At 41.0% G+C, this 17,198-nt stretch overlaps 1 protein-coding gene across 10 annotated transcripts in view; it reads left to right on the top strand.

Moving 5' to 3' along the window:
- LOC116783555 (sodium channel protein type 5 subunit alpha-like) overlaps positions 1-17,198 on the top strand; it is a 216,769-nt gene that overhangs the window by 167,602 nt on the left and 31,969 nt on the right. For all 10 annotated transcript variants that reach the window (XM_032681222.1, XM_032681214.1, XM_032681210.1 and 7 more), the window contains 2 exons: positions 8,116-8,270; positions 12,069-12,242. In XM_032681222.1, the coding sequence (XP_032537113.1) occupies positions 8,116-8,270; positions 12,069-12,242 (329 nt within the window). The remainder of the gene's footprint in view (positions 1-8,115; positions 8,271-12,068; positions 12,243-17,198) is intronic.

Here is a 17,198-nt window from a genome sequence, read left to right as displayed (position 1 = left end):
TGAAATGATTATGTTACAGATGCTTGAACAAGCCTGTGCTGTAATATTGATGCTGGTCAGATGCCAGTTTACAAATTCTAAAACTACGGTTGGCCGTGGTCTCCTCCCTTTTTAAAAAAATAAGGTGAGCATCACACAAAACATTCCCAGAGCAGCAACACTCTGTAATTTGCTCTCTCTTGAAATAACCAGACCTGCCTGAAGTTCCGTTGTGCAGGACCCCAGTGGTACCAACCCAGTTTGTCAGTTCTTCACTGCTGTCAGTGGTATGCAGGGTAACAATCTGTGCTCTTCTGGATGGATCACTGGAAATATTTAACCAGTTTTGAAGCCTGCTCATCACTGTGGCAGCAAAGCAGAAACAGAAGCGCTGTGGGCTGAACCCCAGGCTTGCCTTGGGTTACATCCACACTTTAGGCTCCTTCACTCTTCTCATGGAGTATCCTTGCTCTTGCCTTTTGCCTTTTGTTCTCGTCTCTCCTATTTTATCACCAGTCCACATTCAGGGTGTTTTCCTCCTCTCCCAGGATACGGCCAGCTGAGCCTTGGGCTCTAAATGGGAATTGAAGGAGAGCCTGCTCCCAGCCCTCAGCCAAGTGCATGGTGTTCAGGGGCACTGGGGATACAAGTTGCAGGGGATGTCCTGCCCAACATATCTACTCTCCTGTCCTGTGCAGCACATATCCATGCAGATTTTTCAGAGTCTACTGTGTAGGCTAAATGTGATCACATTCTTCATGGATTTGGCAAAAATGCATAAACTTAACGTAATTATTCGCTCTTAAAATTTCAAGTCAAAGTATCATAAACTGAAAGTCCACATGATTCTTACAACAATTACATTAATATTTGGTTTAATTTATGCAGGGAAGCAAAGTGTTTCCCTATAATCAACTTCTGTTAAATACTTTCCAGTATTTTTACCCAAACTCCCTATCGCAATTAAACCTCATGCAGTTGTCACTTCAGTCTAGTTAAAAACCAAGTAAGCAAACAAACAGTCTGGTTAGCTAAGATGACAAGGTTGTAAAGTACTAAAATGGAAATATTGAAGGGCGTACCCTGGTCAAGTTTATCTAGTGTTGCCTTTACTGGCTTGTAATAAAGAAATATGACAATATTTGGTACATCTGGGAGAATGACCAGTTAATATTTGTGAAAGAAGGAGATTAGATGAAGAGGAAGAACGAGAAGGGAAGGGTTAATTTCTTACCTTGTTAGCTCACCAGCTATCTAAATTCAAACTACAACATTTCTAAACACATCCAGCACAGGTTATGTCCTGAACAAATATGTCCCGGATTCAGGCCCCTTTTTTCAGATAACAAAGGCAACAAAGATAATGCATGTTCTTGAAATAGTTGCTGAAAGTTTGCTGAGGTCACAGTTTTCCGGGAGTTGGGTGACCCAGATAAGCCATAGGTCGCTTTTCTTGGGGAGACTTGTTAATGTGTTATCATCTCAAAATAGCTTTGATTAGGGTCAACAGGGAACATTCTTGGGTCAGGAAATGTGAAGGCAAGGTAGGGTCACAGCACTGGCAGCTAGCAAGTATTGCTGGGAAAAACCTGATAGAAATGGAGAGGCCATTCTTGTTGCCAGTTGATGGGAAAGCAACATCTATCCAATGCCAGCTATTTGGGTACTTTTTCCTCCAGATGCCTTGCAACACTCCAGTTCTGTTACCTCCACTGGTATGTGTTCTCTGCATCAAAAATTGCTGTCTGTTTGGACATTATCTTCTGTGTCTCACAGAAGGTCATCCAAAGAGAGCCCCCTGGCCCCAGCGTGCTCCTCTCTCCCAGACCCTAATAGGAGAAAGTTCTCACCAAGTCCTTAAGTGTAATTCCCTGGACGCAGCCCGCTGGCACAGGTTTCAGGGGAATATCGTCAGATGGTCATGCCAGAATGAGTTACCTTGCTCAACACGTGGTTGGTCGCAACTCGTGACACCAAGGGCACCCAAAATCATCATTTCATGTGACCATGTGGGGGCAATTATCGCAGCTGGAAAATGCCACGCGCTGAAGTTACTCTGATTAGCGGTGGGATCCATGTCATGCCCTCCCCAACCGCGATTAGCGGCTGTTTAGAAGTCAAAAAGTGAAAAAAAACCCCGAAAATATACCATTAAACTGAACAAATCTAAATAGAACTACAGGGACTATCTGCCACCAGATGATGTTTGGTTGTGTAAAACCAAACCAAGCCCAACAAAATGCGTTAATTGCCTTCCTAGGAAAAAATTCATGGAACCAACCCAAGTGTCGCTTTCCTCTAGCCGTTAATACCTGGGATACCGTGTGTTTTTCCATCAGGAAAGGCGTTCTAGTATTCTGTTGTATACAATTTTCAGGCATCACAAGACTCTTACAGTCCTTTTGCATGTTCAGACTTAAATTTATACAGGTTGGGCAGGAGCTCTAGATTTCAACTCATCCACCCCCTGACTCAAAGCACAGATGACATCGGTGGTAGCCCAGGCTGCCACTGCCTTTGCTTCAAGGTGTCACAGCACTATTTGTAATGACCTCCAAGACGATATATTTTGAGGAGAGTAGCAGCAGAAATCTGAAATGTACTGTTTTTAAGCCCTTGGAAGAGCAAAAAACACCTGCCAGGCTGTGACATTGTCAGATGCCCTTTTGGCAGCACCCAGTTGTAGCTGGGTTTGGATTTGAGTGATAAATCTCCATGTGTGTCTCAGGTACCCAAATGCTGGAGGCAGTGATGGCAAATCCCTCCCAGGTTAGGCCTAAAGCTGCACACAATAAAACCCAGCTGTGCAGTCACAGAATGATAAAATGGTTTATGTCGGATGGGACCTTAGAAAGGTCATCTAGTTCCAACCCCCTTGCCATGTGAGTTAGTACTGGGGCCAGAAGATGAGAAAATGGCTAAATAAGAAGGGTCTGCAGAGATCATGTTCCCTGCATCATGGGAAGACAGTTGGGGTCTTTCAAAGGTATTGCTCCCTTGCTTGTGCATACTCAGCTAGGTAGATCAGTCATTAGAAACCCAGATTTGCGTGTATATATATATATCTATCTATATATATATTTATATACCATGTTTTGAATACCTACCTGCTTGAGTTTATGCTGAGAAAGCTGTATTTTATGTCAAACTGAGCAATGCTGTAACCAGCATTCAAAGCTAAGCAAAATACTGTTTTGTTCTAAAAATGAATGTCCCAGTAATTGGGAACTCCTGTATAAAGGCAATAACAAAATTGCTGCAGTTTGAACACAAAGTACCAGGCTTACTGGACAACATCATAGAAGAAATTAATTGGTGTTCTTCGTTTATTGAAGAGAACCAGCAGCCCAATCCATCCAAATCACAACTAATAATTTTATGAAAATGTAAATAAAATATATTAGTGTGAACAAGAAGTGGATTTGTAAGGTCTTTATCCGTAAGCTTAAAATTAATAGGTTTGGCTGTCATGCATTGAAGAGGAAGGTTTTGCAGTATAACTCCCACATTTACAAGGAGATTTTTTTCCTGATGCACTAAAGTAATGCAATCAGGTCTAAGAGCTCCATGATTAGAATGCACCAGACTAGAAAATGTGAATATGGAACCAAAGGAATATTTACACAAAGTGCATTGTACATTAAATTCTTCCTGCCTTTTTTTTTTTCTTCATTTGGTAACTTGTTTATCATTGTAGCAGATGTTTAACAAGAGGTTTAAGATGTATTATAATATTCAGTTTGTGATTGTGCTGTAGGACACCCTAGTGACTGAAGGGACCATTTCCCTTGTTATGAAAGGCAAACAAAAAGTAAATAACATCATGTTATACTGATGCATTTGGAAAGGTTTCTTGGTAAATAGGTCTCTGTTTCATGAGAAATGGTATGTAATATTCAAATGTGAATTGAAAATAGACATTATTCTTGGAAAAGTTAGCCACTGATGCAACTCAGAACAGCTTCACGGGTTTACCAGTCAAACATTCAATCCTTTGGGGGAACTTTTTCTGTCATTCTGTGTTTCTGATAAGTGGTAGTCAACTACACAGAATGAGTCAGTTTTCTCTCAAAGAAGATGTAGCCCAGCATGAATTACAATGGTAAAATAAGCCCTGAATAAATCACAAGGTGATCAGCTTCTTCTGCACGTTCCCTACGAGCTTTTATTCCAGGAGGATAGTACGAATCTGTTAGACAAGGCAAGATGAGTAATGCTGTCATAGGAAATGTCAAAGGATTTATTCCTGTCTTGACACTTGCTGTGCTAAAAGGTGTTAATAAACAGTCTTCTTTGTAAGGATAAAGCAGCTTCCAAAACAAGAAGATGGGCTTTGCTGACCACCTGTCTTATCACAGAAGCAGCTGGAGTTAGGATTGCTCAGACCCTCACCAGGTCATGCCTTAGACTCATTGGAGTGATTTTGATATTTTGATTTCATAGAAACTAAAAAAAAAAAACAAAACAAACAAAAAACCCAACCCAAACCAAACCAAACAAAAACCCCCACAAAACAAAAACAAACAAAAAACCAAAACCAAAACCAAAAAACCCAAAACCAAAACCAAACATACCAAAAAAAAAAAAAAACAACCCAAAACCAAAGCAAAACAACACCAAAAACAAAACCAACATATTAGACTACCCACCAAGTTCACGTAAACTTTTTTTGTTGGGTAGGTGAAGCTTCTAACTGAACATGTAAATTTGGGTCAAGGTGACCAGAGCAGTAGGCTACCAACATTACAAGAGAGTTCAGAAAAGCACAGGCATGAAAGAACAGTTAGTGAGGAAAATCAGAAAATTTGAAAAAGAAACAGATTTTTACTAAACCATTAAAAGACTTGTTTGTGACCATTTTTCTTTTTTTTCTTTCAATTTCCTTTTTCTCTTTGATTTATGAATAGTTAAAAGTAGCATTTCATCTGAATTGCAGCCAGCATGATTATTCATGGAAGTGCTACTTGACATTAGTAATTGTATCAGAATTTGGTCTAAACATTTCTGAATTGGGCCCAATCAAAAGCATTGGATTTAATAGCACTGTATTTTGGGCTGACTCATCTGAGAAGCTATTTTGGATTTTTCAAGGTATTACTGTCAGTAACTAGGACTCTTTTTTCAGATTGAAATTGCATGGAAGCCATCAAAGAGCATAAAAAAATAAATTAGTGTTGCTACCTGGCTTTCTGTCTTTAAAAATACCTCTCTGTACCTGTAGACTATCAGATGGAAGCTGACTGAATCAGTAACAACCTGGTTTAACCATTTTCCATCACAAATGAAGGGACTTTGGAACACAAAGTACCCTGTTCATTAGTATCTAACATGAAGGTGATCCCCTAATTTTAGCTGTGTCTGGACTCAGGTAATCATGTAGGCTCCCTGTGAAGTGAAATGACAGAGGCAAACTCCTCCAGGGAATGATTCATCCACTGTCTTACAATGGGGAAAAACACTTCCTGGGAGACCCTAACCTTTTCCAACAGTATTTACAGGGCATTTATACTCCATAAAAGCATGACAGAACATGTCATGACTGTTACTAGCTGAGCCTAGGTGTTCATGTAAGAGGCTAAAAAGCCAAATATCCATCTAGCAAGTCACTTACGAGAAAAGAGTGAGAAGTTTCTGTGAAAATGTTTTAAGTTGGGAAAAAAGCTGATTTTTTTTCCAAATAGAAATTGATTTTTGGAATAATGCAGACTCAAGGACGGTTTATTTTACTAGAAGCAGTGGCTACTTCCAGTAAAAAGGGGATTTCTGCTTAACATGAGAAATCCAACTTGCTCATTAGGCTGCTCACACGATAACTGACGGATTTGAGCCCAAGTCTTTGGACTTCCTGATCCAAGGCTGAGTTGATAATTATAAGTGGATGGTCTACCTGAATATAAGCACCACCTTTCAAGCAGACACTTGAAAGGTGGTAATCACTCTACAGGTTGTGGAGTAAGAAATAGTTCAAGAGTTTCCTGGCAGCACTACTCAAAGATGCAATTAACAACCCCCTCTGTCATGTGGTGCTGGTGGGATTATACTGATAGGCATCTCTCAGCAGAGCTGCCATATGAGTATGTTAGCTCAGAGATGCTGGTACCAAGCAGTGTTACATGCCTGAAGTCTGTTCCATGTACCCACTTCCTAAAGTATACCCAAACCATAGGCATTACCATCTGTGAGCACTGTAGTGGTCTGAGCAAAAAGTAGTGACTAATATGATTTCTTTTTATCCCTTGCCTTGATTCTTTAGTGTTTAGGATTGAAGTGCTTAGAAGGATAATACTTGCCTTTGCTGAAGTGGTAGCTGACCTACAAAGAGGCAGAGAGCTGGTTCTTACATTTCTGTCTTCTCCCAGAATTATGTCTTTCTCAAATATGTTTGTTAATTTAGTGTATTTCTACTGAGCCCAGAGTTTCTCTGAATTCCAGAATACATTGGTAAGCTGGGAACTGATGTAAGTCTGTGTGATTCAGGTATGCAGAGGACAGTTAGTTACTTGCATCATGGTCCCATTACCTTTGCATAAGTGGTTTGCTGTCCTATTAGTCCCACACCAAAACCTGCCACAGTCAAGAGCCTACACCTACCCAAAATCTCAGAAAAGTAGGGGAAAGGGGAGTTCTGGGAGTGGTTCATGTGTGAAACCTCCTGCAGTTCCGCTCCTCCGTAGCAGGGATCTGAGATAATAAAAACTCACAGAAATTGCCAGGAGGACCATAGCAGCTCTCTTCCTCCTGGCAGAGCCCACTGCCAGCACAGCCCCACTTCCAGCTGCTTGGGAATCCCGGCATGCCAGGAGCTGCACTGGATCTCCTTGCACCTCAAGCGCCTCAGTTATGCCACCTTGAATTAGCAGCGTCTGCTGCCTGTGTAACCTTGGCACTCGCCCTCTTTCCTTCCCAAGCTGCCTTGCCTAAATATTGTTTCTACTTGCAAAAACGTTGCATTACATCGCCATGGCGAGATGTCCTCCCTTGTCACTTCTGAGCAGTTTCTGTGTGCTGCAAGACATGTGGGTGACCTTGGCCACCTTTCAGCTACAGAAGCTGTTGGCCCCTGGCTTTTTTTCTCGTGATGGGGCTGGTAATCCTCCATAATTAATCTCTTTCTATACAACACATGGATTAAATATAGGGTAAAAAGCTTGTTTTTTGGAAATGAAGTGGTTTTCGAGGGTCATTCTCATCAGCAAATGTGACATTTGAGTCAGATTATCTGCCATAAGACTGATTGGCCAGGACAATTCTCACACCGTTTTAAACTCTTACCCAGCACAAGGCAATGCACATGGAGTTTTTTAAATGGGAGAGATGGATCTGTCCATTACCAATGACAATATCTTTTTGCTATAACAAAGGAGTGTTGCTAAGGAAACTAAAACTGGCCATGGTCTTGCCTGTCAGAAATCCTTGTATGGGCTCCATTACGACCACAGCATTTAACTGTTACACAGTATTCTTCACTAAGGTCAGAAAGTGCAATGAAGCATCAGTGGAGAACCTGCTGTGGACCGGATATCTGAATTTCTGTGACATTGGAGGGGATTTAACTGCCTCAGTATATTTCCAAGGTTGTTCTAATGCCTTTTTTAAGATAATGAGAGTCCAAGAGATCAAAACCTGCTCCTGCTTTTTCTGCCCACGTCTCATCTGCACTGTAGCACCTCCTCCCATCATCTCTCTTTCATCAGATTGCCATTTTTAATCAGTAATTCCAGTGGTATCGTAGTACCAAGAAAATAACCTTCCTCCATTCAAAAAGATGTGGAAGCTATCAGCAGTACCCTCCTAGAGTCATTAGTCCTGATCGGGAGTGCTGCCTAAGCTCAGCTATCACTTTGTGAATGACCCAGGGCACTTGTGACTCGTGGCCAATATATTCTGTATCACCAAAATCATTGGGAGAAATCACTGGGACAAATTTTAGGTGATTTTGAGTGGATTTTAATAGAGGAGTGAGAGGGGGAAATGGAAGGCAGAGCAGAAGGGGTTTGTGAAAAACAAAAGAGAGGAAAGACTTTGTGCAATCACCTATTGCTGGAAAAATTCTTTTTTAGCAGCTCCTTAATGCAGCTTTAAGAACTAAATGGGCTTCTTTAACAATTTCTTTGGTTTTGTTTTACCTCTTTACAGTTTGTGTGCGATTCTTCCCATGCTGTTCACTGGACATCACAAAATTTCCAGGCAAAATTTGGTGGAGGCTGAGAAAAACCTGCTACAGAATCGTCGAGCACAACTGGTTTGAAACTTTCATCATATTCATGATCCTGCTGAGCAGTGGAGCCCTGGTAAATGTGACAGCATTTCCTAGCTGGTTAAAAGTGGGCATGGGTCTCGGTGTTCTCCAGTTTACCTGACTCTAAGATCTTATGAGCCCTTACTGGTCATTTCTCAAAACAAAGTGTGTTTTGGGCTAAAACAAGTCTTTGGCTTTTCTGATTTCACGTGCCCTTGCCATATGGTGGGGAAATTTCTTCTGTTATAACATAAAATTCTGACTTGTACATGTTTTGAAAAGAAAATTCTTAAGGAATTCTGTGTGAGGAAGTTTCTCAGCGTTACTGCTTCAGCATCCCATAACTGTTCCATGAGAGTTCCCATCTGGAGAGTTGTATTTTCCTCTAGGGGTGGGGTTTTTTTCCCTTTTCCCTTTCCTTTCCTTTCCGCACATTCTGTAACCAGCAAATGAAAATCGTAGAAGACACAGAGGGCACTGAATCAGTGCTACCCATGGAGTTAGGTGGTATTTATGCTTTGAATACTCACTGCACAGATAACTCCTCTTTGCATCCAAATAAATGTGTATGTACAGAGTCTGGTTGGTCACTGCCTAGGACTCTGACAGGGAATCCTCTCCTCCTGAGATCCCACTGCATACTGGGATTATCCTCTCTGCATTATCAGCCCTGGGCTCTTCACAGAGATGGCAACATATATTTGTGTTTCTCTTCTACGTGTCAGGAGTGTCACTGCAGTTGGTGGGATTTCTCCCAGGTTTTATCCTGACGTAGAGCAAGGATGCAGATCAAGAGTTCTCCAGGCTTTGGTCTGGTGGTCCCTGGTCTTCTCCTTCATAATGGAGTAAGACATCCACATACTAAATTTACAGGCAGTGCCATGTTTGGGCAGGTTATCCACGTATTTCTGGAGGTCAGGATTAACTTCAGCCAAACGGATGAAACCACCTTAAATAGTAAGGTGAACATCATCTTAGAAAGGTGCCTGCTTCACCTCATCAGGAATAACTAGGGGCAGGAAGGCAGGATGCAGGAGGACTGTAAGGTAGCAGATTTACTAAAAAGAGCTGGAGAGAGAGCAGGCAACAAACAGGACAGAGTAAACTACATCACAGAAGCCGAACACCCCACTGGGCTGTATAAATTATCGTGTTCTTCCACTCCAGTTGGCATCAAGGAGGCCTCAGCTGGAGCACTGGCTTCAGCTCTGGGCACTGCACGTTGGGAAAGACATGGGCTAATTGAAGAAACTCCAGAGGAGAACAGCACAAATTATCAGTGGCCTAAAAAAAAGAGGAAGACACAGAAGTACTGGGTTTATGTAGTTTAGAGAAACTCTCTGCAGGGAGACAAGAAGGTGGAAATACATAAATGTTGATGCAAAAAGGAAAGTAATGGACTGTTCTCCAGGTCCGCCAGGGATGGGCTGAAATTTCACCCAGTGAATTTTATTTTATTATGAAAAGTAGAAGAGGCTGAAAAACTTGGGTAAATAGTAGGCTGCTGAAAATTGTCACAGCTTTACTGAAATCAATGGAGTCTGACAGTTTTTGCACCAGCTTGAGAATCAGAATGTTAATTTTCGAACACATTTTGAAGGGGGAATGTCTCTTGCCATAATATGCTTTAGACGAATACACTTCCTTGCATATGTAATTAAAAATGCCTTAGATACTGAACGCTGCAATATAAATCTCATTTAATTTTCATTGCACGCATTCATTTAGTTTTTGCGAATTTCAATTTAGCCAATGCAGTTCTGTATAAGGGCAAATTATCCTGCATTTTCCCACATATCAGTGCTGTGCTTCAGTATTTGGACTGGAGATATTGGAGGCAACACAACGTTTTTCCTCTGTTATTTTGGGGTGAACTCTTCCAAAAACTGAGCTCATCTGGCTACATCCCTAGGTCATTAAGTTCTTAAGGGAGAAGAGCTATATATACCCTTAAGCCACTTTATATTTTTGTGTGGTTGTTAAACCATGAGAATGTATCTGCAAAAGATCCAAAAACCTTTCTTAAGCATTTAAACCATAAGCATCCAAACTAGAAGCCTATTTTTTAATAGTGATTGTGGATAAATGCAGGTATCCTGCTTAACTCTTTTAGCACACCAAGCAAAGCAGAAGACATAACCCTTCTTGGTAAAGATTTCATGCACTGTCACCATGAAAAAATGCAAAGCACCAGAGTTTTGTCGTTTGGGTAGTATCCACAGCTTCTCCAGAAGTACAAAAGTATTCAGGTAGCATATTTTTCATCCCTTAATAAGCTGCTTCCTGACTCACAGCGTGCTCCTAGTAGACAAAACTCAATGTACTTTTGGACAAGTTAGTAAAAAATAGAGAGAGCAAAGGAGGGAGAGGAGGAAATCACTTTAAATAGTTTGTTGTTATTTTTGCAGTAATTGCAAAGTACAGCAAGTCATCTGACAAAGTGAGTGAGCCCCTACGAGAAGTGATAAACTCCAATCTGTGCATTGTTTTCTGTGGCTTTCTCCAGCAGCTCTTTCACACCCTTGAAATATCATTTTTGAAGGCAAGATAGGAGACAGAGTTGCAGTGAAAACGTCACCCCAAAGTGTGGGGACAAATGGACAAGCTTTGGCACAGGCTGCCAAAGCTTTCTTGTCAGTTTAATTACTGTTCCCTGGCAGGCAAACGAGCAGTGTGACTGCTTGAGTGACAAGTACCACACTTCTTGTATCTCCAGGCACTGGGTGTTTGCTAACTTTTTGAAGTTCATCAGAAAGTGGGTACAGATCTGGAAATATGTAAATGAAGATAATTCAGAGGATTAGCACAGACCCTCTCAAATAATGTTGTTTCTTGCTGACAAGTGCTCTGGGTCACATGATGGGATGAGAGTAATATGTCAAAGCTTGGGTTATCCAGGTTACAGGGGCTTGGGAGCAGCTTGTGTAGCAGCAGTGGCAAGCAGAGCGGGGGAACCATACCATAACTTGACTTAGAGTCCCAAAAAAGTCCCAAAAAATATAGGCAAACCTGTCACCATGATTCTACATTTTATTTGGTTTACATTATAAAGTGAAGGCTAAATTATGAGACAGTTTTATTTGCTCTCTTTTAGGACACATATTGTTTTATATCTTAAATATTTTAAAGGGGTTATTAAGTTGCAGGCATTTGATAAAGAAAGTCCTTTCATGATGCCCTGCATAAGATTAGTTAGAGACAGATGAGATGGAGAGACAGATACCTTGACCTTTAAAACATTATTGTTCTGTTAAGTGAATAATAATGAGCCTTTCTTGAGGCAGATAGCTGTAGCTACCTGAAATGTAATGACTGAACAGAAGCCAGGGAACTCCAGTACTCTGTAACAGGCAGGTTAATAACCCAATTTGTCATCATTAGCAATAAGATCTATCTGGCTAAATGGAAGGGTCATATTCTGTCTCCTAAACATAGACATCCTATGCTCTGGGACATCTGAGGTGCCCGGATAGCAGTGGCACTGCCAACAGGAGCTGAGGCTGGATGTTCTTGGGCAGCTTGGGGTGGCACTCTGCTCACAGGCTCACACTTCCAAATTCAGGGAGCATAAGCTCTTTCTACACTCAAATGATGTCTAGTCAGCACAACCAGTAGAGGCTGGAGAGAGATAGCTAAGCTTATGTCCACTATAAAGGAAAGCTGAACAGATTTCTCTTAGGTCGGGGTCAGTCTTGTTTGTGCCTGAGCCCTCCTTTTGATTGTAACATTAAAATATGACAGAAATCACAGACAGTACATGATATGTTAACAAATACAGACTTGCAGCACAACACCCATGCTTTCCAACATGGTGTAGGAGAAATTGTTGATCAATCCTTTGTGCTTCCAGGCCTTTGAAGATATTTACCTTGAAGACCGAAAAAACATAAAAACCATGCTGGAATATGCTGACAAAGTATTCACTTACATCTTTGTCTTGGAAATGCTCCTGAAATGGGTGGCTTATGGCTTCAAGAAGTATTTCACCAATGCCTGGTGCTGGCTGGACTTCCTTATCGTGGATGTAAGTATCATTTTGGAACTACGATACTTCTTGTATTAGATTTTGTAATGGGTAAGAACACGCTGTTAAGTTTGGCAGCTTTGTGTTTGCAAATTGACAGCTGCCACTCCAACTCTGAGTATCAACCCTGGGCAAAGCTCAGAGGAGGTCTTGATACATAACTGTGCATCCCCAGGAATGGGTGTGCCAAAGCAGAGGGTAACGCTTTGTGTCATGATGTAGAGGTGTCATCCTGCTAATTTGAGTCACATTCCCTTCTCTTCCCTAGGAACTCTTTCTTTTAGTGTTTAACATCTCTTTCCACACTCCCAGCTAACACAGGGTCCAGTTACCTCCGACTGCTCCACACATGACCTCGACACACAAGTCTTTCAGCAGATTAGGGAAGCTGTCCTTGGCGTGGCTTCCTGGCGAGGCTGCCAGCAACACGTAACAGTATGTTCAGTACTGCCTCCCAAGTATTTACCAGTGAAGGAGTCCAGCAGAAGGTGTGAATAGTCCTCTTGGCAAAGTGACTTCACTATTACAAAACATTACAAAATACTCCAAATCCTTGAAATGCCGCAACACTTCTCCTAATTTACGGATAATCGTTAAAAAGTGATTGCTGTACAAAAGGGAGGTCATGCCCCAGGAGTGTTTCCACTACCAGGTTTGTCTCCTCCAAATTGATGTGGGATCTCCTATATTTGGGAAAAGTCAGCAACATCACATCCTCCAGAAGAAGCTTAACATTTCATCACAGCATATCAACAAGGAGGCAATTATCTCCCCAAGGCCATTTCTTACTAGCTTGAGGTAATAAGTGTGGGAGGCTGGCAGAGGTTTGTCATGATTATGTAACTTATTAAACTTCAGATAAATTATTTTTCCCCATTTTACATCTGAACCTTGATTCGGGGGAAGAACAACACTTTCTTTGGCCCTGGCCCAGGAGAGCACTTCAGTGGGACAATTTACTTGTTTGAAGTTATGGACATGTCTAAGTGCACTGCTGGATCAGAGCCTTTGGAAGCTTCTCCAGAGCTTTAATAAATTGATTTATGAAAAGGAAATTCTTTACATAAATTGTGGGTCATAAATTCTTCTTTGCATACATACTTGGAAGCCTCTTAAAGGGAAGGCATTCATTTTTCTCAGATTAGCTTCAGCAGAAGAGGAAGGCCTGGTTTAATTATCTGACCACAAAATTGCAAACCACCAGTTCCTAAGTTATAGCCCAGCCCTGAAAACTGTTCTTAATGTGGTTTAGGACAAGTGACATAGCTTAGCTTTTCTGGTTTCTCCATCTGTAAAAATGGGACTAATAGGACTCACCTAAAGTATTGTGTGGGCTTCCAGGAATTTTATATGGGGGTTATTGTTTCAATGAGCTTCTGAAGACTAGAAGGGCTGGATGAGGGCTGGGTGTTGAATAAGTAGGGGTCTTCCTGACAGGAGCACAGCTCACACAGTGAATTTACTGGGGCAGTTTGGAGCTCTGCTGCATCATTAAGAGTTTGAAATGAGTTCTACACTTGTTAGAAATGCATACTTTGTAGCATGACATCTCATTAATGCCAAAGAGAGTAAACCAAAAGCTAAGCTAAATTCTGTCCTCCATGTGAAAAAAGCCCTTGTCCCCAGAAAATAAATCACAGAGCCTTCTTACTGTCCCTGAGTGTTTTATTTTCTTAACCCATTTTTAAACCTTCCACCCACTCTTAAATATTCTTTTTGCAAGCTCCCAGTCTAACCAAAAAGTTGCTCCACCCTTGAGTTGTTTTGGTTATTGATTGACTCTAGGCCATCACTTGCTCTCTAGTGTTCCCAATGAATAAAGCTTTTCCCCAAGCCTCATTCTTTCCTTGAAAATGTTTTCCCAATGCAGATTATGAGAACCTGGTACTATATTTTTAGCAGGTTTAACAGATGCTTTTCTCCTACCCTATTGCTAACCCACCCTGGCACTCTGAATTGGCACAGTAACATACTATCATTTTTCCAGCACAATTTGCATTTTCTTTTTGGTCCTTTGAGAACCAAATCATTGCAACTGAGCTGCAGAAGGGAGTGAATGGATGAATTAGCTGCTCCAAAAGAAGCAGATGAACTACTTGTCTGATTTTCTCAAATTTATTTGTTTAAAATTATTCACTTAAAAATTCCTGATCTGCAAATTATTCATTAGGGGTTTGGTATCAGTATTCAGAATTCAAGCTGCAATGGTTGATTTTTGATTGGACATGTGAAACCATCTCTTATCTGTGTTTTCTAATTGTACAAATGCAACTCAGAATCTATTTTCTGTTTTGAATAATTCATAAAACCAGCTCAAAATTTGCAAGTATTCAGTATTTCTAAATGTGATTTTAACCCAGAGGGGGTATAAGCATATTGCTTCTGAATTATATTGATCTTTTCTACATCCTGCCTTTTGAGAGACCTTTGACACTGATTTGGGCCACTGGAACAGCAAAGGCTCCATCTGACAGTTGTGGATTAATAAAGAAAATGCTGTCTTGCAATGCCTAAACATCAAAACACCCAGTAATCCACAAACTGAGAGCTATTTTTGCTGGATATAGAATCCCTAAAGGATGATCTCTGATAATGGGCTTCTCAGCAACTCAAAGAAGTGTGCTAGTGTAGGAAAAACCATAAGAAAGTGCTTTCAAAAGCATTGTAATACAATAAAGTCCTATCAACAACACTGCTGCAGATTTCTTTGGGAGGAAAGGAGAAAGGGTTAATCAAACCACAAAATACAGGCTCATTTCAACTTAGGGCACCTGGGAAAGATGCCTTAGATGTCTGCTGGAATTTGGGTATACTGAACAAACATCATCAAAGTCCTTTTATACATGTTACCTATCTGTAAAAAACAAGTATACTGCTAAAAGTAACTCCCTTCTACACTGCAGAGATCACCTCTCTGTGCTCATGAGTTGGAGTAGTGGGCACTCAATCAACAGCTCTTTTCAAATGAGGGAAAAGCAGAGACTGTAGTATGTCTGTGTAGGCAGATATAAGTGTAGGCAGACATCAATATCACCATCAGGAATGGTATTTATGCACAGCCCTCTTTGCTAGGATGCACAGGCAAATATTTTCACAAAGTATAGATATTTTCCGAGAATCCATGTGAGCAAAACCTCTTGGTACAAAGCAGATTAAATGAGGAGTCTGACCTTAGCCAGAGATGGAGGTGGGTGGCATTCAAAGTGAATGTTTATGAAAACTGCTCTTCACCAGTCCTGTCCTGCAACAGGCAGAGAGAGTTGAGGTTTAAAACAAAGGGCACATAGACTCCACCAGTTGGGCATGCTGGTGTCATGTTTATGTTCCTTTCAATTGTTTCCTCTGACCTATAAGTATTATCTTGAGCTTATCTAGTTTGAACTTCAGCCAATTAATTCTGAGCTATGTCTCAGTCTCTGCTGACAGCGGATGGATTATTCCATTGCATGGTCAGGTCGGGAAAAGCATCAATCTGGAGCTTAGCATCATTCAAAGACTGGAGGTGTTGCAGTCAACAGCTTCTTCACTCCCTGCTCGTGCACTGAAGGCAGAGGTGAGAGACTGGAACCCTAGAGAAGCTGTCATGAGAAAACTCATTGGAAAGGGATGTGAAGTCCCATCTCATTAGTAAGAATGCGCGGAAAAAAAAAGTCACAGCCAAGTTTCATTGCCACTGGCATTCGCGGAAAAATCCTCTTAAACCAGCACTAATGTCATCACTCTAAAAAAAAGTCCATTATCACAAATCCATCATCTCCATTGCAGCTTTTGGGTTCAATTTAATTGACCAAAAGTTAGTTCCAATCCAGGCTTAAAAAAAACAACCCTGATTCTCACGTACTGATTTCAGAGATGAGGGAAGATGAGGGTTTCTCCACCAATTGTTTCTAAGATTATCCCATCTTTGAAGACTTGATACTTGCAGAAAGCTATTTTCTTAAGCAATTGCTTTTTTAGGGATGCTGGCAGCCTTCTTCCTCTCCAGCCATCTCCAGCAATGGGCAGTCCTTGCACTATGTCCTGCAGCAGCGGGAGAGATCATCTCTAATTCTCGCTTTGTGCCCTGATGCCCCACCAGTTTCTCTCCAGCTGAGTCACCAGGGATAAAGATTGTGCTTTCTATCCCTTTTCCCAGAGAGCTGACTCTGGTGCCATGAACTCAGGGGCTCACAACAGCTTTTGGTAGCATATCTGTCTGCAAAATAGTTCAAGCAAGGCTCAGCAATGGATTTGAAGGCCAGACATCTCAAATCAGTTACGCAGCAAGTCCACTAGGCAGGATTTTGTAGACGCTTTTATGGAAGTAAAATAATATGTATTTTTCACTCTCCACAATAACTTTTGTGAATGGTTCTAACACAACATGTTTCTGGTGTTTGCCTGGAGCTGCTGAGTTTGTACCTAGGGATTTGTATTCCCCAATCAGCAGCTTTCCAAATGTCCTGTTTGCTGCCAAATTTTCTGTTTGCTTGTTTGAGAACTGCTCGTGGATGTTCAGTCATGAAATCCACTATCATTTTCCCTGAACACTTAAACAAAAATAAGGGCATTACATAGGAGAGTTTCCTGGAAAGCACTTGCTCTAAGATTTCTGCTTTGGATACTTTATTGTCAGACAAATTAAGAAGCAGCTAATAATCCTTGAGTCTGAGATGAACATTTTAAAACAGTCTTTTTATCCCTAGTTAAAAATTGAATTGAATTAAATTATGCCCTTGTGCTGGATTGTCTTTAAGTGACAATTAAAAACTTGCTGTGTGAAGTAAATATTGATGGCTTATGATTACTTTAATTGTTTTTTTCCATCTGTATTCCCTGTTGATTAACAAGGTGATTTCTGTTTGCTGTACCAGTAATTACACAATCTGCTGTAATGAGTCGTTCCCAAACAGCACTGAAATCCAATTTGTATTCTTGAGAAATTACCCTAAAAGCATGTGAATTTCATCTAACTTC

The sequence above is a fragment of the Chiroxiphia lanceolata genome, chromosome 1 (genome assembly GCF_009829145.1).
Source record: "Chiroxiphia lanceolata isolate bChiLan1 chromosome 1, bChiLan1.pri, whole genome shotgun sequence".
Lineage (NCBI taxonomy): Eukaryota > Metazoa > Chordata > Aves > Passeriformes > Pipridae > Chiroxiphia > Chiroxiphia lanceolata.
This window is presented reverse-complemented; position numbering and strand designations above follow the sequence as displayed.